Below are 19,624 nucleotides of genomic sequence, written 5' to 3'. Positions count from 1 at the left end.
CTTTTTACTGTTTCCAGTATTTAGCAAATCCTCTCTTTCATCTTCTTCTCCGTCGAACGAAAACGATCGTGTTAACCGGTCCGTGATAGAATTCTGTCATTAAAATAGTCAGTGTGTTCAAAAAGATACAAAGTGACTTAAAAAGGGAAGAAACCTTAAAGAAGTAACGTTCTAACGTACGAGCAGGAGGTAGATGTAATGGGTTGTAATGGCGCCCGGGAGACGAGAGGGGTAACACGATTAGATGGCACAGGACTGGGTGGAACGATTCGGCCGACTTGATTTATCCGCGTACCAAAGCGTTATTGCATTAGCGCCCCGACGACGATACCACTGGCCAGCGTCCCGGGGGCGCTTCGGCATCGCGGCTACCAAAAGTCCTTCTGTCCAACCAGCCGTGAATCATCCCTAAGAATTATGTCTTGGACGGTAGTTGCAGGACGCGCGATTTGTCGTTGGATGGCTTGAGCACGAGCTCGTTACCAACGCTGAGAAAGCAGAGAATTCGCGATTTAGGATGCTGTTTTCGTGTTAAGAGAATCCATTGCATCCGGTTGGTTCGATACGAAGCAAGTGGAAGAATTCTTTTGGTTTTTGATTAGACTCGTTAATTAGAAAATCGTCGCAGGTCAGGATAGTGAACAATAAATGATCCACGACTCGCACAAGATTTAAGTTTATATATTTTAAAGCTAATAGTATACAGTGTGACAATCATGTATTCAAGAACAATCATGTATCCTCAACACGCCATCGCCGAATTCGTTTTAATCGTCTGGAGACGCTAGACACCTATCGATATCTCTGAATTTTTCACACCCATCATTCTACAACATCGTTCCATGCATTTTCAGAATTTCGTTGATATTCACTTCGTGGTTCAACGAAGAAAATAAAAATCGAAATACAAAGAATTTATTCGTCTCGGAATGAGAAATTTCGACCGTTCCGACGGATGCAACTTCTCACCGACTCGTTATTTCCAAGCCCAGCTACTACTGACCCTCGACTATTTATATTTATGTATAATACTTTATATTATATGTATAATACACACTTCTCCCGGAAATTGTTCACTTTATACACAACGAGTCTCCGTTTGTACTTCTCGGACACGAACTGATGCAGCTGTCTCGCTGACGAGTATCCTTGCATCATGATTTTGCAGAGCTTCGCCAAATCGTCAAAAAATAGCTACGATAGATGTAATAAAATTAAATAAAACAAAAGAATGCAAGATGATTTACTTGAGAAGAACATCTTCGTTATTGTTAGAAAATTTAATACGCGAAGCGAGTATCTTGATAACACCCGACAACCAAGAAGTCAAGTGCTTGCCAAATACTCTAAGCGAATCAATATTCACCTGCACAGTTTCACAACGGTGGTGAGTCGGCTACGATCAACTTTATTCTTCTAAAATAATTCCAAAAGAAATCTACTTTATCCGATCTCAAACTTTTCCCCTCAAAACCACTCCTGTTACTTCTCACACCAAAAAGCGAATAGAAGAAAATATTCTGCAAGATCGAAGACGCTTCCTATCGTCGAAATAATCTTCGAATAAACCTCGAAACCCAACGAATCATACGGAGAAACTCTCTGAACGATACCATACTCACCACCGTGCAAGGAAACAGCAACAATCGCTGTTAGTCGACTTCGAAGTCGGAGTTTTTTCGTTTTACGCAGGCCTGTCGAGTCCCAGTGCTTCCTGGTGTCGTCTGGCCTTCAGCCTCAGATCCGCGATGCTGCTATTTTTGGAACGTGCTGCGGCCGCAGCCAACGAAGCCGCCAAACTCAGGGGATGAGGGTGCGGATGACTGGACGTCGGTGGCGGTGGCGGCGGTGGTGGAAGACAGAAAAGACCGCCGGCTGCCGCGTAATGGAGGACAGCTGGGTCGAACGCAGAACCTGCCGCGGTGGTCATGTTGCCACCGGCACCTTGCATTGGGGGGTGTAACCTCAAGGCCGGCAGATACGGCGCCACTCGACACGGTTCCAGGGTCGCTGGCGGACTTCGAGGAGCCAGCACCATTCCACCTGCTACACCAAACCTTTTTGTTATTGCCAAACCTACATATAAGTATATGTAATAATTAGTTTGCAAGTGTCTTTATGCGTCTATGGGAACTTATATTTACCCATACTATAGTAGGATATAGGATTGCGAGGTTTTCGTTGAAGATCTCTGCGAGGTTTATGAGGAATTTAGAGAAAATTTTTAGAGCTGTTTTGGGAGCGACCATCTATCGGCTTGATCGTATTCTTCATTGTAGCTCACCTTTATGCAATTGACTCTCGTGTTTGCGGCACTTGGCACGTCGATTCTGAAACCAGACTTGAACTCTCGCCTCGCTTAAACCGAGTCTCTGGCTCAGTTCTTCTCTCATGAACGCGTCAGGATAATGCGTCTCGTCGAACAGCCTTTCCAATTCAGCCAATTGTTCCAAAGTGAAATTCGTTCGAGATCTTCTCTGTTTCCCGTTTCCGTTTCCGCTGTTACGGCAGTTCGATCCTAGGAAATATTTCAGAAAATACGTCAGCTTCCAAATTCGCAACACACGATCGATGCAATCATTTGTTATACTTTTCGTAATTTTATTCCCTCTTCTTTTATTATTTATATGGATGTAAAAATTGTTAATGGAGCTAGAAAACTTGGGTGAGTCAAATGTTTTACGAGGATTAATTCAAGAACAGCAAGAGCGGTCAGGAGAAGATTCAGAATTAATCTCAGCGAATCGTTCACAGGTCATTTCTTCCGGTCTGGCCGGCATCAACATAAATTCCATCCCCTTACGAGAATCTTATTCAAATTACACGACGAGAAGAACTTCCGATTAGTCGACATCAGAGACGCGTCTCCTCGGAGTACGATTTATATCTCTTTCTTCTTGTACAATCCATATTCTTCTCTAGCTTGTTCGAAAAAGTCGAGTCGTTTTCTCCATCAATAAGCAGATTAACATAAGTCCAGACGAATTGCTGCGATTTTGAAATTCGATAGAAATACACATCTCGATTATTATTCCATTGCAATCATAACCGCTTGTTTACCAGGGGACAAAGAAATAAGGGAAATCTAAAGTTCCAACCTCGAACGACGACGAAATGTTTTTGCATTCGTACCCCTTGAAATATGTTTCCAAGTACCGACGAGTCAATCCAATAAAAGTCTTCGCGTTCCAAAAAGAAACTCGTAAAACAGGCGCTCGAACCTAATTTAACTCACAAAATAACCGCATCCTCCGCATCAGCACCTTAATCGACCGAATCGTCTCGAAGAAAGGTCCAACCTTGGACTAATTATCTGCTCCCTGTCAACTGACGCTAATTTCTCCGGTCATCCCGGAGACGATCTTAAAAACTAGCTTCAAGACCCTGGCACCAAAAGAGCCGCAACGAGTTAAAGAGACGGCCGTGGGATAATTAACGGGCGTGCGATCTAATTAATGGCTGCTTAATGCAAAGTAACTACGGAGTAGAACTCCGACGAAGGTGTTGCCGATGGGAGATCCTCAGAAGGAGGTCCGTAGCTAGAACAGAGGCAGAGGAGGCGTTAGAGGGGTGGATTAAGCGTCTCGCGTAAGAGCCCTTGACGAAGGGGACGTGATTTATATAATTTAGCAAAGTGGTGAGCTACGCAGCCTTGTACGGGATCGTTAGTTACCCTTCCACCCCTCTATCCGACTGTTTAGTTTCTCCCTCTTTCACCGCGCCACCTTAATCACTCCCTCTCGGCCTTTCTGCATCTGTCCGTCGACATTTCCACCTCCGTAAAGATGGATCTTAAGCGAGTCGCACGTTTGTACCGATCATTAACGATGTTTGACGAAGATTTTGAAGCTCGTCGGATCGGTTCGAGCATTTGCAAGTGGATCAGAACGGTTGATTTCAAGTTTTTGTGAATGGTGGAATGTTACGATCAAGAGGTACCGGAGCGGACCTTTTTACCGGTTTCGCCAGGAAAAATATCTTCCCTATATAAAGATTTAAAAAATGGTACAAATCGTAATATATGTACGTATACGCAGTCTGGAAATCCAGTACACTTTTAGTTTTTTAATTGGTCGATCAACGATCTACACAGGACGCTCGTTACCTGTTCGTACCTTACGATAGCCACGTAAAGGCACAAAGAAGTAGTAACCATAGATCGCGGATTTGTATGTCTTTACACGTGCAAGTAAACGTAACTGTTATCGATAGAATTCATTAGATAGATTAGTAGGATTATTCAAAGTCAATTACCATCGATTACAGTCAATTTCTCCCTCCCCGGCGGGCAACAGAACGATCCACTCCCTAAAGCAAAACAACGCGCCTCCCTCTCATTAGCCGCGGCAGTTAACTGAAAACAAACACTGATAATATTTGCAAGCTCGCCATTCGTTTTACCCGATAAATTACAAACACGGAGGCAAAAGCGTAGCGACGAAAGTTTAAAAGCAAAAGCGAAACATTTAAAAAATAGGACATCAGAGGAGAATTCGAAAGACAGAGGATTACGAACGAAAAATGATAAAAATCGATGGACAAAGAAAATAAAGAGCGGAACCGTGTTCCGATTAAAACGAAGAGGAATTACAAGGACGCAGTATCGCGCTTTAATCAATTAACGCATAGCTACGTAATCCAATCGGAGGCCAGGCAGAGCGAAGCCCGCATCCATATGTACAGCGGTTTAAAACCCCTCCTAGTAAAATAACTCGCGTGGTTTCCGGACCCGTTGTCGTTCCCGTCATCCGCCCCTTCATCATCAAACTACCCCCACCAGTTTATACGGTTTTCGTCACCCCTCTAGCTTGTCTGCGTTTCTAGTTGTCTCCCGCGTTGTTGTGATCGTTTTAACGATATCTAGTCTACGACTCGTTGCTACGAGTTTATTAGTTCTGTGGGCAACAATTTTATGGACGATCTGTTCTTTCCACGAACTTTCCACTTTAGAATCGCATCTTTCTGCGAGAATGACGAGATTCTAAAAGTGTTACGCTGCTTCGTGATAGTTTGGATATGACTCGATGATGGTCTAGAATTGATAGGTATAGCAATAAAAATACCTTGCAAAAGTATAGAAGCTGCGGAAGTTTTCCATGTACGAATAACGTGGGTCCAGAAATGGTAACAAGCGAATCGTAGGTGCGAATTGGTTGTTCGAACAAAGCCAATATCGTATTGCCGAAATCGGGAAGACAATGCTGGAAGGATGAAACGAGAGAGAAACTGGAGGAACAGAAGAAAAAGGGAGGGTGGCTAGTAGCGAAACCCTCCTGGAAAACCCGAAGCAATCACACTCGGACACGAGGGGTCGCTAATTCGATTACTAAGAGCGCTGCCCTCTTGGCCTGATCCAGTCAAACCACCCTCGACTCCCTTCGTGCACCAGCTCGCCGATCGTGGCCGGGTCCCTGTATTTTTTCACCCTCGCGAAACGAGTCGGGATATCGCAGCCATTAGGCGTATAAAAGCGTCGGGACAATCCTGGTTAACCCCCTTACTAGTCGCGTCCACGTTGTAACTGCATATGGCACGCAGCCGTGAAACTTTTCGTGAATCGTTTGGCAAGAAATAGTCGAAGATTTGTGTTTTTTGTTTTGTCTGGGATAAAGAGGTTTCGCAGGAGGATTCTTCGTTTTATAAAAAGAGGTGCAATATTGGAGAGATGTTAACGTTCAAGAAATTAACATATTATTTTTTTATTTTTATGGAAGAATGAAGCGATTGTTTTATGTAGACATATTTAGCGAGGGATTGGTTTTAAATTATTTTAAATAGATTACTCGTTATAAAGGTTTCTATGGGAGGAGAGTATTGAGGCATAAAGACAAGATTAACAATCGGACACTACGAATGTTTATATAATGTAAATTCATATTCTCATGGTTGGAACTGAAGAAATGGAACTTAAATAGAGATTTGTCCACAGTTCGTGGATAATTATCTTGATGATTTCTGGCATGATATAACACGGAGGTAATAGATAATTCTAGACTGCGCAAAAATCATCGATCGAAGTATCATTTATATTTCACGACCATCTAAAACCTGCTCGATGAAGATTCACTGGGGTGTAACCAAGGGTTGTACTGTAAATATAGGGGAAAATTCCAGTAACGTTCTAAAAACCATAGCCATGCTTCAAAAACTTACGAGCTTAGGGGCCGTAAACATCGATGCACGACCTTTGACCAGGGGTCAAGCGGAAACGGCGGTAGGACCATCGGCGATGGCCATTTGCAGAGGAAACGCGTGCGCGAGAACACGGGTCAGGTCGACGGCAAACGAGGCTAAGTGGCTGGCCGAGAAACGCGGTGATCTATTATGACACAGACCACTTTCTTTCGGTGATATTTGTTATGTCATGCAGCCCGTCGTTCCTCATCGTAAGTCGTGAGATATCGTTCCCATTCTCTTGTCTGCCATGGACGTTGCACGCCACGCGAAATCGCGTCTACTGCAATTGGATGTGCAAGGAAAATTAAATTTTGGTTTCTATGAATTTCGAAATGATAGTCTGGTAATTGGAACTTGGAACGGAGATTCTTCTCGTCTATTCGCAAAGTCTTTTTTTGAAAATAAGAGAACGAAGTTCCTGTATATCGGTACATCGAGGCATGACTTTCACGAGTGGTTACCGTGATTAGTTTGTTCACTTATTTCTATTTATCAGGGTAACTGAATAAATTCTGTTCTCCGCTGTTATCAACTTTAGCGCTTTTATATATCCTATTATCCTAATCTTGCCGAGATTACAATATAACTCTGAATACATATCCATAAAATCCAATAGAATTGAGATATCGGTATTTCCAATTGAAATTCTGTTTCCAAATCAGAACCCACACTCCGTTGCCTCATTTTAGCTTGCGTTTCACGATATCTTCAAAACTTTCATTTCTCGAACCTGAACTAGAAAACACGAAACATAAGAGCCTTCTACCCGCTACTGCAGCTTTTTCTAGAAACCAAAGAGTCGAACGAGTTTTCCTCCGATCCTTTGCCGCTTCTTCAACTCGCGGTTATTTATGGTTTTACTTTGGCGCGTCTGATGGCTGCCGGCCGGGCAGATTGCTTTTTGATTTGCGCTTAATCGGGAAAAGTTATGGGCCCCGGAGAGATACAGGCGGAAAAGAGCAGCGAAAAGAGAAAGAGAGAGAGAACACGGACTCTTGCTCTCCTCCCTTTTCTCCACCCTCTGCGAAGCAAAAGAGCCGCGTGTTAGGGGGCGTACACAACTAACGCGGCGGGCCGCATATTAAACCATAAATTCATGCGAGCTCCGGCCGCAATAGACGCCGAGTTATCGCGGCGAGGAATCCGCGTTGGCGTTACTTGAACGCGTCAGTTTTTAAACGTGATTTTCATTCGCTATAGCCGACCGTGCCCCGTCCTCTTTCGATCCAATCTAATCCGCGCGTATGTAACGTCCAGCCTGTCGATTGCATTTTTTATCCAACCGACCATCCTTCTCCCACTGTTGCCCGCCGTGACCGCTGTCACCGATCGTTTGACGTGCTGTAAATTACGACACTCCAAGATTTATACCGCGAAAGTGAATTTTGGACTTTTTCAGAGGGATCTTGGAGCGTGTTTTGGCAGACGCGTGTCTCTTGGCTATTTTCGAACACGACGATTCTGGCTATGTTAGAAGCAAAATTTGTCGAGATCTTGTTACAAGACGCGATAAGACGTACAGTAGCTGGTTGCTTGAATCGAAATAAGCACAAGGACTAGATAAGCAGTGAACATAATTTAACTACTACACAGTGTTAACCTTTTAAGGGAAACGTCAACTGTTCTCCGCATCCTCGCAGAATTCTCTGCAAGAGCAATTCAACGTGTACGTTCGATATTATCAAGTTTATCCCGAATCTCGGTACCGAGAACGAGACAACAGATCGAGCCGTATCGATAATTGTCGTAACACAAACGGAGAAAATTAAGAGAATGTTACTGACTATTTTAAAATTTGCTCTCTTCGTAGCGAAAGAATGCAATCAAGGGAGATTAGAGTATCGTAGAGATGTTTAAAGAAAATTCTTATTTCTTGGAAAGGGAATTGATTTCAATGGAAAGACGTGACAAAAGAGAGTGGCGAGAAGGGAGGAGAAGGAAAAGTGCAAGTGGTGGACGGGGAACGGCTGTTATTGAAGTCGACTTGGAATGTGAGTAGAATTGGAGGTCGGTGATCGTTACGTTGTGAACGGTCAGCTATTCCCAATCACTTCTGAGCTTTATTGGACGACGTGCTGAATTATAAACGAAGATCGAACCCTCCGACGATACGTGTCAGGCCACGGAATTCGTCCAGAGGTTCCTGACCTTCTTACTATCGAAACAAGAACGAATTAAGAAACATCCTTTGGAATCCTTTAAAACACCAGTCGTACCATGGGAGATACTAAAATATCTTTGTACAGCTTGCAAGATTATACACAAATAATAATATAACGAGACAATCTTCTTCTTCTTCTTCTTCTTCTAACAACGAGAAAAACGAATTAAATACTCCACAGAATCGTCGTAAATAAATCTTGAGGAATTTAAAGCTCAAGACCAATGACTGTTTCATATTTTCTTCAAACTTTAGGCAGGAAAAACAAATGGCATAGCAGAATTAATTTGTATGTCAATGTCAACACTTTTTAGCGCGACACGAATAAAATGAATTACTAAAAAATACGGGAAGCTAGTTAAAAAGCTATGTAATGTTATTTATATTCAACGTTACCTTTCGTACTTTCTTCCTGTCCCTGCATCAAAGACCTCGAAACCTGCGACTGTAGCTTCAAATCCGACGATTTCGCTTCGTTAGAAGCTTGACTTTTCAATTCGACACAATTTTCGGGGCTAGCTGATCGATCTCTCGAAATCGGTGGTGGCGACGGACTGCATCCTAGCAATTTTCTTACGGAGAGCTTTAATTCCGGTGTTTTTAGAGGCGGAAGGCTGTCCACGGTGTTAACCACGTCTTTCGCCTCCTTGCTCTTGGTCGTAACGGAGAGATCTTCCGGTTGGAGGCGGCCTTCCGGCGACGGCGGTTCATCCACGCTGCTCGCCTCGACGCTCGATGGATCTTGAGCGGATTCGCTCGTCCCTGCACCGACATCTGGAGAACCATTGCCAGAAATCAGTGTCTGAACACTTCATTACGTTCTTCTTCAGACAAATATCGTTAATCAGTAGAATTATACAAATTCATATCCTCGTAGTCGCAATTAAAAGAGTAAAGATCAGCCAGAAATTTGTTTCATCTACCGAATGTTAGGACGAATTAAGATTTTGACTAGGGAAATGAAGAAGAAAAGGAAGAAGAGATATCAGCGATGGGAAATCTTCGTTTGCGTGTTTAGATTTGACGAGACAAGACTGGTTAATCTTAACGTAATGTTAGAACCAAATATTACGAACGATTAAGTAATATAAGACAGCCATAAGCAGACGCAAGATATTGTTATTCGAAAATATTGAAAGGATTCTTGGAAATTCCTGATGTAGATTTCAAGTGTAAAATTATATTTCCCAGAGTCTGCTTTCAAATTGAGGATTCAAGATTCACCGTGGGAACAGTTTGTTTGACATCATCTTTGAGGAATGAAGCGCACGTTCGCGATATTCTTGGAAACAAACAGTGGGAAGCGAATCGTGCACGAGGATCAATTGATTATCAATTCACTGAATAGGAAAAAGAGATCTGTTGAAACATTGTGCGATGGTAGAAAGGTACGCGGAATATTTCTTTGACTTTTTCTCTCTGTTCAAGAAACTTCGCTGTTCAAGGGAAAGGACGATTTTACCATCATCTATTTGCATTCTTAACCCTTTGTTTAATTCCTTAACGTTGTTTAACACCTAAACGTCTATTTCGTTCGTTCCCTCGTCAAACTAAAAGTGAAATCACGAAGTTTGGCTACGTGTAAACTTTCTTCCGCACAATGATCGTCATTGGAGAGTTAAGATTTCTTAAGAAATAAATATATACCATACGACTTGGTAACTTCTTCAAACCAAAATCTCCTCAAAAAGTTAACTGTTACATCAACCTCTACAAACCGAATAAAACTGCACAAACCACCTACTTCCATTGACCAATCTCCACATTCCCATAACTACAACCTCTCACCTTTTCCATCACCACGGACAACTATATCTAACTTCACAACTATGCGGCCACATGAAACTCAACCACGACCGAACCACGTGACAACCATCTCAAACCGATCCACCAAGAAAATACACGTAAACCAACAGACGAGGTTCCAGGGATGTAAAAGTAAACCTCCAAAGAATAAGGAAGACGTACTGCCATCGTTCTCCGCAGAATCGCCGAGCAAATGCGCGACACTGAGGGTGATCCTCGCGGACGGAGGTCGTTCGGTGGTTGTCCTGCATGGCGCGTGTTCGCCAGCCGCGTTGTCGAAGCTCTTGGAAACGAACTGGGCGAGCTGCTCCATCCTCGCGGAGAAGACTCGCGCGACGACGCGGCTCTCGCGTCGACCTCGTCGCCGAGGACGAGAGCACCGAAGGGGGTGCACGAAGGTGGCTGGTCGGTGGTAGCTGACGGTCGGCGTCGCGACGCCACGCGTCCCCCAGGACGCCATTCGGACGCCGGCCAATCGAGCGGCTCGTAGGCGTTTCCGCTACGCCCTCTTGCCTTCCTGTTCCTCTCCGCATCCCTGTCGACCACCATCGACCTTCGACACCCTTCTCCTCTCACCCTTCGATCGTTCGCCCCCTCTACCACCGGCTACTACCCGTAAACCGAGGCTCATTAGCATTTGCGCCCGCTTTTCCACCCGCGAAGCGCAAACTACCACCTACCGATGGCCGAGCTGCCTACGTTGGCCAGCGTTTGGCTATCCCACGTCTTTCGCTCTGTTCCTCTCTCCGTTGCTCTAGATGGCTGGTAGTGTGTGTAGCTCGACGACCACCACGTTTACGAGCTCCTCGTTCGCAACCACCCACCCTCGGTGACGTCGGGACAATTCCTCCTCCCTGGAGGACACGCTCCTCGTCCCCGTGGATGCTAGTTTTAGGTGAAAACGATGCACGCTCACGATTCCCATCGATGACGTCTATGCCGTGATAGCCTGCGACCGCTCTGAAGAATGACGATCGGTTTAAAATGATTTACTCTTGATAGATTTGTCTAGAGACGTCTTTCAACGAGGAATAGAGACGAGTTTGGAAAGTTTTTGGAAAAACGGCAGCAGATTAGATTAAAAGGGGAGAATTGAAGCAACCTCTAATCGTCAATGACTGGGTTTGAAGGGTAAGCTTGGAATATATTAATTAATCGAAAAATAGGGGGAGCGAATAAACACTAGTTTAAAGGATAGAAATTTAAGTACATAAGTAACGATGGAATCGTGTCAGGAAGGTTGATTTCTTTATTTCTTTCTTATCTCCAGCGCTCTACGACGTTCTATACACCCAAAGCGTCGAATCTTTTCGACCTTCGAAGGTAAAAGGTCCACAGAACAAAATTGAAATTCAGGTAGCGATCTTAAATCTTAGGTAAAAGATGGAGAACTCATGTGTGGTACTTTGAAGAGTAGTCGAAAATATTTGCGTGGCAACGTTTTACATCGAAATGGACGTGTAACGGCCCTTTTGGCAGGCCAGCCGCGTTCCAAGCGAATTGCGAGGCCGGGACGCGTCGTGTCTCGTGTTTGCCGCTACCAAACTCGGCAATATTTAAATGGGATTGCGTTCGGGAATGTAATTGCTTGGACAAATACGGCCCGTGAAACGTTGGGACGGATATGGACAGAGAGGAACGAGCTGACAGATGGGAGATCCAACGGGGATGGAAGAAATCTGACCTGATTGCCAGGAGTAAAACATAGAAGATAAGAAAATGGTGGTAACAATGAAATACTGGAGCATAATGTATCAGAGTATCGTTGATACGCAGAATCGTCATAAGTGTGGGGGTTTCAGGATACAGCATATTCTTCGCAATTGATACGCAAATAAAAATTACTCCTAGATTCTTTTTCAAAATCAAATGCAACAGAGAGTTACTTCCAAAGTAGTTCTAGATTAAAATATATATAATTATTATCAACTAGAGTCTAGCTGTCGCGTCAGAATCTCCAGTCTCTTATACGTCTATTCGATTATCATCGATCAACCTCCACAAAAAAGAACACAGAGCGACGATTCACCGACCAATCCAGAGACACATATGTGTCATCGAGCCCGTGCCATATCATAAAAGGCAGCAAATGCAGGTGAATGGATCCGAAAGACGGAAAAAGAAGCCGCGAGTCGGATAACGGAGATGGAAGCAGACAGGAAGAGGAGACTTGTAGCGACATTGAATGACGCTTGCGTACGAGAGGATGAAAGAGACCGACCAACAGCGGTATAGAGGAACAGAGAGAGGCGAGAAACGAAACGAGGAGAGAATTAACACGCATGCAAGAAAGATAACAAGAGGCTGGTAGAGCAAAGAGAAGGGAGAAGCCAGGCTACAGAGAAACGTTGGAGAGGGGAACGGTCTATAACGCAGGCAGACGGAGCCAATCAGGGCGCAATGCGATTACCTTAACGAGAAATCCGATTACTTATTCATTCGCCTAACTCGAAATCAGTTTAACTAATCGTTTAATTCGGTAGCTACCCCCCTACGAGCGAGCGTTTTCGAGACAGACACGGGCCGAATTCTCTCTGTGGATGTTCGTTGGGTGTGGTGGCCATGGGATGGATGGATCTCTCCATCCAGCCTTCTCTGGCTGGCTAAATAGAGCCGCACACGCGCAACCACCGTCGTTTCTACACGTGCTGTATTACCCTTAGCCCAGAGGGTGAGAGAAGGAGGGATACAGGCGGTGGGGAAACAGGCCAGGAGGAGAGAGGCCTCATTCAATTCAATTACGTAATGAATTGTCGTGTCTTGAGTAAACACCCTTCCTCACCGCGACTCGCCGCCGGAAAATCGCCGGTTGGGGATATGTTCTCCTCGCGCGGAGGGGATGTCGTGGTGGCTGCGCGCACCATCGTTTTTACTGCATCGTTCAGGTATGGGGATGATGTTAGGGCGAGGAATTAGCGAAGCGATGAAGCAGTTTCAGATAATATCGCGTGAAGAGTTGAATCAGTGTTTTTGTCCTTGTTTGCACTGGTTTATCCTTAATCGGTGACTAATCGACAGTTTGTTTTACTATTCATGGTGTAATAATAATTGTCTCTCTATCGAACCTTCGTATCGTGAATTATTTTATTCATTTTCTATTTACTCTGTCTCTACACGATAACGTAGCAAGGTATATTCTTTATTTTACTCTTGATTAAAGAATGAGAATTTTTCAAAGTTCAATGTTAATCGAGATATAAATCGATCGGAATCGATTCTGTTTGCTGAACATTTTTTCGTTTTAATAATAGAATACGCGATTGATATTTAGTTTTACGAAAACAAATAAAAATTCCGATAGAGATAATCAGCTTGACTCGCGCGTGATTCATTTATAAGACATACTGTACGAAACCAGAGATTCGGTCGAGCCGAATCAATCTGCGGCTTGCAAACGCTTCGAAATCTTCCGTCGCGTCCTCGTCAAGCTTCCAGTTTTTCCTCTGTCTGACTTGTTTCCACGTATACTCGCTTCTTGGTCTTCATTTGCTCTCTATTCTTGGTCGTTTTCTATCGCGATACATCGACACGTGGATGCGCGCGATATCGACGTTTCCGGGGCTACTGATCTCGTTTGCATAGGCAGTATCAGTAATTCCGCTGTTCTCCCAGAATTAACAGGACCCGTTCCACGGGGTTACTCACGGGTTTGCTTAGGAAACCGGTAACGGTCGACGATCAAAGGAAATCGAATCGGTATTAGTGGGAATTTGAGTAAATCGTTCGTTTCCTACATCCGATTATGTCCTAAAATTTATCATTTTTTTATCATATAAAAGCTTCCTTATCATTTCATTACGGTGAACCTTTGTCATGGACTCGAATCTTCGGACAAATTTCAATCGAATGACAAAAATATCGATCGATAGATTTTATATTCGTCTTAAAGAAATGTTAACAACACATGCCCAATGTCGTCGATATTTCTTTGTTTCATTCATGTTCTGGAGGACTAAATTTCCGATGTAACGCACACACGGACGAAAGGACGATTTCCGTCCACAAAAAAAGTCATTTTCGCCATGGCATCCTTCCGGCCCAAGTTCCAAATTCCCAGTGTAGTGTCGTTAAAGGTATCATTTTCAATTAATAATAGAAAAGATGCGAAGAAGAGAATTCATAGGTTATACCACAACCTAACAGAGCTTTTGCCCTAAGCTTAGTTTCTAACCAAATGAATCAACAAGGTTGCATGCATAAACGAATTACTATGCGCAGGATAACAGATATCAAAGACCATTGTTGAATGGTCCTTCGATAATACAATCTGTGCTAAAGGAGAACATCAGAGCGTTTTGGTTTCGGAAATCGAAGGATCAACCGGTCGAGCCCGCCGTAGGCAACTGTGCGCAACCTTTGCCACCTCGTATGGATCTCGTTTGCAAGGGTTGTCCTTCAAAGTGTCTCGAATTTGAAAAACAGAAAAAAAAATCGAAGAGACAATTTTTTGGTCCTAAGAAACAATCAGAAAAGCCAAGCAATTGTAAGAAGGAGGAGAAACCGGTAGAAAAGAAATTGATCTGGTGGGAGACGATACTCGGTCCAAGCCCTAAGAGACTCTGGCCTGATCCATGTACTTGTAGACTAGCCCACAGAGAGAGAAAAAAGATGAGGGCGCGCGATCCAAGATTGCGCGATCCAAGATATCAACAGACTGCAGGAGATGTTCTTTTGTATACAGAACCGGTAAGACGATGCTCGGTATCTTCTTGCTTCGAACCACAACCGAAATCTCCACCAGGATACAAGATACCCAAAGCAGCGGTTTTCAAAATCATGGAAGATGTTTCCTATATGGTGAGCAATAATTTTGTTTCTTTTTTGGAAGCAGGTTTTTAATAGTCAGTTAATAGTCAATAATTTAGAAAAATTAATTGCGTGCAATATTTCAAAGCAGGACTTTCATTTTGGTTTGTATTCTGTGTCTTACGTGATACTAATTTTCCGTACGAATGTGAATTAAAGTTGAAAAACTATAAATGATAATAGTTACATATATAAAATCTTTTCGTAATACGACCCTATATTAAGAAATAAATTTAATGGAACAATTTGTTAATTTCTAGATGCCGGGTAATCGCATGGCCCTTGATATGCAAATGTATAAAGTTGACAAAGATGTACGATTGAAACCGTGTAGTCTTCCGTACGAAGAATTAAGACCTCCAGAAAGACAAAGAAGACCATTCAGTTGTCGATTAGGAATTCAATCGAAAGACGTTCTTCCACCAATAAATAGAGACTTGAATTATTATGGAGGTCTTCGACAACAATCGGTCCAGGAAGCTAAACTACCGAAGAACCTCAAATCCACCCAAACAAGTCAGAAGAAGTTGCCTGATACTGGAACCAATTTAGAGCAAATGGTCCAAAAGCGAAGTAGAATAGAGCAGCTTAAAATGTATATCAGACAGAAAGACGTGTCTTATTATCCGCCGTTTTCTCCCTGATCGACAATGTTGAATTCATTTTGCCATGACAAAGAATCTATTAACTGAATAAAATGCTAAATTTTCGTGTAATGTATATTTAAATCGTCCGTGTGTGCAAAAGAAGTAATCTGTAATGTTGTTCACTTAAGTACATCATCAAAGAATAAAGAAAACGTAAACACGATCTGAATTTGTTATAAGAAAAAAATATTTGTAGTCTGGAAAAATGTATTTCCAAGATAAATTAAGATTCGTGAAATATATACATGTAAATGTTACAAGTTACAATGTACATTGTAAGATGTTCTATTGTAGTTATTCAAAAATTGCGCGAAGCTATAAGATGATACAGTGCCATCTACTTTGGTGAATTGCAGTCGATTCTGAATAGAATAAGCCGTCTATGAGCTACAATATTCCCTTCGATGGCGGCGTTGTTGCTGTGTGTGGACCCCTGTAGAGCTGGCTACGGGGCAGTCAAATGTCTCGTAAAGGAACTCCCTCCGCTTGCAAGTCAAAACAAATCCCGCGAATCTTTCGTAATCGGCGAGGTTTGTGTTCGGTTCGCAGTTGGCCGCAAGGAGAGGTCGGGATTGTGGGTAGTTCGATAGGTTACAATCAATTAAGCCTCCTGCCTGGTTCGCCGGATGGGGACAAAAGGGAGGAAACAAATAAAAAAGAAAAACAGAAAGCCAAGAACAACGACGACACTGTACAGTATCACGACAGAGTGTGGATAGAGGGTAACCAAGTGACAAACAATAATGTTATAGACGAATCGAATGTTGACGTTGGGATCGGTAAAACCGCCGATGTGGAGACTGTAGCCGACATTGAGAAATGGTTAAAAACGCGGTCGGAATCCGTGTCGAGCATGGATCTCGACGCGATCAAGTCCGGAGTCGAGGAGGGCGTCGACCGGTACCTGGGCGAAGAACTGCAGCACGCTTTTCTGGGAAAGGACCCTGACGGATTGTCGATTGACATCGATCTCTCCGATAAGAAACTCAATTTAGGTTATGATCCATTGCTTCAGGAGCTCCAAAATGAGAAGCTGCTCGACGAAAAGGATAGCTTTATATTACCAGAATTTCAGCTGGATCATTTGGATCCACTGGCGTTGTCTCCGGATGACATGATGGTCGCCGGTGAAATTTTACCGTCGACCAGTGCTCAACCTACTTTAAGTGTCCCTAATAGGGACGTCGAAGGAATGTGTACAGAGACTGAACAATCTTCCCTGATGAAGAAAGCCATGATACCAGATAATCAGGAATTGCAGAACAAGTCTACGCAAGTTGTGGTAGATGATTTGCGTTGCATAAATAGCACGAGCAAAGAAATCGAGCTGCAAAAGGACAATGACTTGTGCAATAATCCTACGAATCTCTACGTGCAGGATCTCAATTCTGAAAGCACTATACAAGAGTTGCAAGGTACAAAGCTAGATGAAGGTGATTCTGAAAATACTATAATTGAACAATTGAAAACGAAAGCTAAGGTAAAATTAGAACCACGTATTATTAAGAAACGTAAGAAAATACCAGAAATGATAGAAAAGAGTTATGATAATGAGATTAGGATATCTGGAGAAGATATTGTGGATACTGAAGATGGTGTGATGGCTGTTGTAGCTATATCAACAGATAAAATTTCAAATATGACTCAAATTGTGATAAATACCGGTACAGAGGAACAGATTTATCAAGGAAAAACTTCTGAACTTATAGAAGCTACAGGAAATTTTCCAAAATTACCAAAAATAGAAACTTCAACTGTATGGAATGGAACAGTGGAACATAGTACAGAAAATCCTAGTAATCAACACGAAATGGTAATATCTAATGCTTTAGAAGAATTGGGTATTTCAGATGATAATCTACAACCAATATCTGTTAATGAGCATGGCAAAATATGGCTTTGTCCACGTGACGATTGCAATAGACAATTTAGCAAACTTTATGCTCTAAAAGGTCATTTATTAGCGCACTATGGTGTGAGACCTTTCAAGGTATGTATTATTATATCATATATAATTATTATAATATATATTATACATATATATAATAGAATTATATATTATTTATAATTTATTATATTTTATTTATAACTATATATAATTCTTTGTGTTCTGAATTTCCTTTGACCTTTTCAATTAGAATTGTATTTTATTTATTCACTTATATCTTTATTTTCAGTGTGATTTCGAAGGATGTGCCTGGGCATTTTATTCAGAGTTTAAACTCAAAAGACATAAAGAAACTCATTTGAAACGTAAAGACTATGTTTGTGAGGTAGAAGGTTGTAATCGCCGATTTACTACGATTTATAATTTATGGAGTCATGCGAAATTGCATACTCGCCCAAATAGAATAGTATGCCAAGTGCCAGACTGCCAAGAAAAGTTTCAGACAAAGAGAGCACTGGAACTGCATATGAAGAGTCATGATCAAAGTCATGCTCCATATGTTTGTAAACACGAAGGATGTGGCAAAAGATATTATAGTAGTAATGCTTTGACGTCGCATCAGAGATGCCATAGTTATAAGGAAGTAGATGTAAAATGCTCGTGGCCAGGTTGTGGTAAAGTATTTGATAAGCCTTGTAGGCTGAAAGCACACATACGTTCGCATACTGGCTGCAAGCCTTACCTTTGTACGTTTCAAGGTTGCCAGTGGGCATTTTCTTCCTCTAGCAAATTAAAGAGACATCAAAAGAAACACACCAATGAACGAAAATTCGTGTGCGATATACCTTCTTGTGGAAAAGCATTTATGAGATCAGAGCATCTCAAAGAACATAGATTAACTCATAAAGAAGGAAGGTACTTTCAATGTTTTATATGTAATGCAAAATTTTCTGCAAAAAGTAGTTTGTATGTTCATATAAAGAAGCATCAAGTTAAGGAAGATGTAAAGATGAACTCACACAATAACGTCAATAATCGAAGCAAGAAGGTACCATCCATAATAAAATCGAAAAGAAAGTCGATAGATCTGAATGTAAACGTAGCATGCCTAAATACATCTACAATAACAGAAAAATCTGAACACAATGATACAGTAACTCAAAATAACAGTGAAAGTCAAACTAAGGATGATACAGTGCCTCCACGAGATCAATCTAAGACTTTATACCATTGTCCAGTTGAAACCTGTACACGTTCATATACTACGAAAGCTACGCTAAGAGCACACATGTTAAAAGTACACGGGACTCCTGTTGACGAGTGTGGTAAAACAGCTAATAAAATATCTGGGGATCCTGTTTGTAACATGGATTACATTTTATATACTGCTCCTTCAATATCAGAGCCTACAGAGCAAATGATAATGGTAGCACCTTGCGATGCGGTTATTCTCAGTACTTCTTCGGAAACAGATCGCTCTCTTCCTGAACCAGAACCGCCGCCTCTTAATAATGTACTGAAAACATCGGAACCTTCTTCAAACGCTGCTACACATAAGCCATTATCTAATCAACATGTGAGAAAGGATCAGGGCTCCGCACGGACTGATCTGACATTTTCCGATGTGTGGAAATTAAAGGCGAATGGTGCTGTGTTAGATTCAGTTGCCGGAGCATCCGATGTTGTGTTAGGTACAAGTGAATTAGAAGAGGGTCTTTTGCTCACAGAGGAATTGCCTTCAATGTATTATCAAGACGATGTAGTAGGAACAGAGTATCAGGTACTGTTGCTGGATTCGGTACCATCTGAAAATACTATAAATCTACGAGGACTGGAATAATACATGTAATGTACTTTGGAAATGGGTGAAAAAACTGATCATTGTTATTTTCTAATATAGGATAAGTTTTAATATGGTCTGTGATCAAAGGCTAGTATGAGCCCCATTCATTTATACTACAGTCCATAATTGCTTCAAATCGTTATTTTATTAATAAATTATTGCTATTTTTCCAAAAAGTTTATTCATTGTTCTTCTATTGTATATAAAATTCCTAAAACCTTGTGTATATAATAGCCAATGTATAATAAGATTTGTTTACTAGTGTTAAGGAACTGAATACACATTTTGTAAAATGT

General features: G+C 42.1%; 3 protein-coding genes across 3 annotated transcripts; 2 read left to right on the top strand and 1 right to left on the bottom strand.

The window, feature by feature from the left end:
• Nucleotides 1-654: 654 nt before the first annotated feature.
• LOC100650522 (short stature homeobox protein 2-like) lies at nucleotides 655-11,458 on the bottom strand. Its single transcript, XM_048405726.1, has 4 exons — nucleotides 10,307-11,458; nucleotides 8,735-9,112; nucleotides 2,285-2,518; nucleotides 655-2,046 (listed from the first exon to the last, which is right to left on the bottom strand). The coding sequence occupies exons 1-4, from the start codon at nucleotides 10,602-10,604 to the stop codon at nucleotides 1,685-1,687; spliced, it is 1,272 nt and encodes a 423-aa protein (XP_048261683.1). The 5' UTR covers nucleotides 10,605-11,458; the 3' UTR covers nucleotides 655-1,684.
• Nucleotides 11,459-11,736: 278 nt separating this feature from the next.
• LOC100650557 lies at nucleotides 11,737-15,760 on the top strand. The gene is made up of 3 exons (XM_003395346.3): nucleotides 11,737-14,217; nucleotides 14,363-14,941; nucleotides 15,211-15,760. Exons 1-3 carry the CDS (start codon nucleotides 14,167-14,169, stop codon nucleotides 15,592-15,594), a joined length of 1,014 nt encoding a protein of 337 aa, XP_003395394.2. The 5' UTR covers nucleotides 11,737-14,166; the 3' UTR covers nucleotides 15,595-15,760.
• A 191-nt stretch (nucleotides 15,761-15,951) lies between these two features.
• On the top strand, nucleotides 15,952-19,507 carry LOC100650640 (zinc finger and BTB domain-containing protein 11). The gene is made up of 2 exons (XM_003395677.4): nucleotides 15,952-17,587; nucleotides 17,775-19,507. Exons 1-2 carry the CDS (start codon nucleotides 16,058-16,060, stop codon nucleotides 19,323-19,325), a joined length of 3,081 nt encoding a protein of 1,026 aa, XP_003395725.2. The 5' UTR covers nucleotides 15,952-16,057; the 3' UTR covers nucleotides 19,326-19,507.
• The last annotated feature ends 117 nt before the right edge of the window (nucleotides 19,508-19,624 follow it).

Source organism: Bombus terrestris, chromosome 5 (assembly GCF_910591885.1).
Source record: "Bombus terrestris chromosome 5, iyBomTerr1.2, whole genome shotgun sequence".
Taxonomy (NCBI): domain Eukaryota; kingdom Metazoa; phylum Arthropoda; class Insecta; order Hymenoptera; family Apidae; genus Bombus; species Bombus terrestris.
Note: the sequence above shows the minus strand (reverse complement) of the source record. Positions and strands in the feature narration are given on the sequence as shown.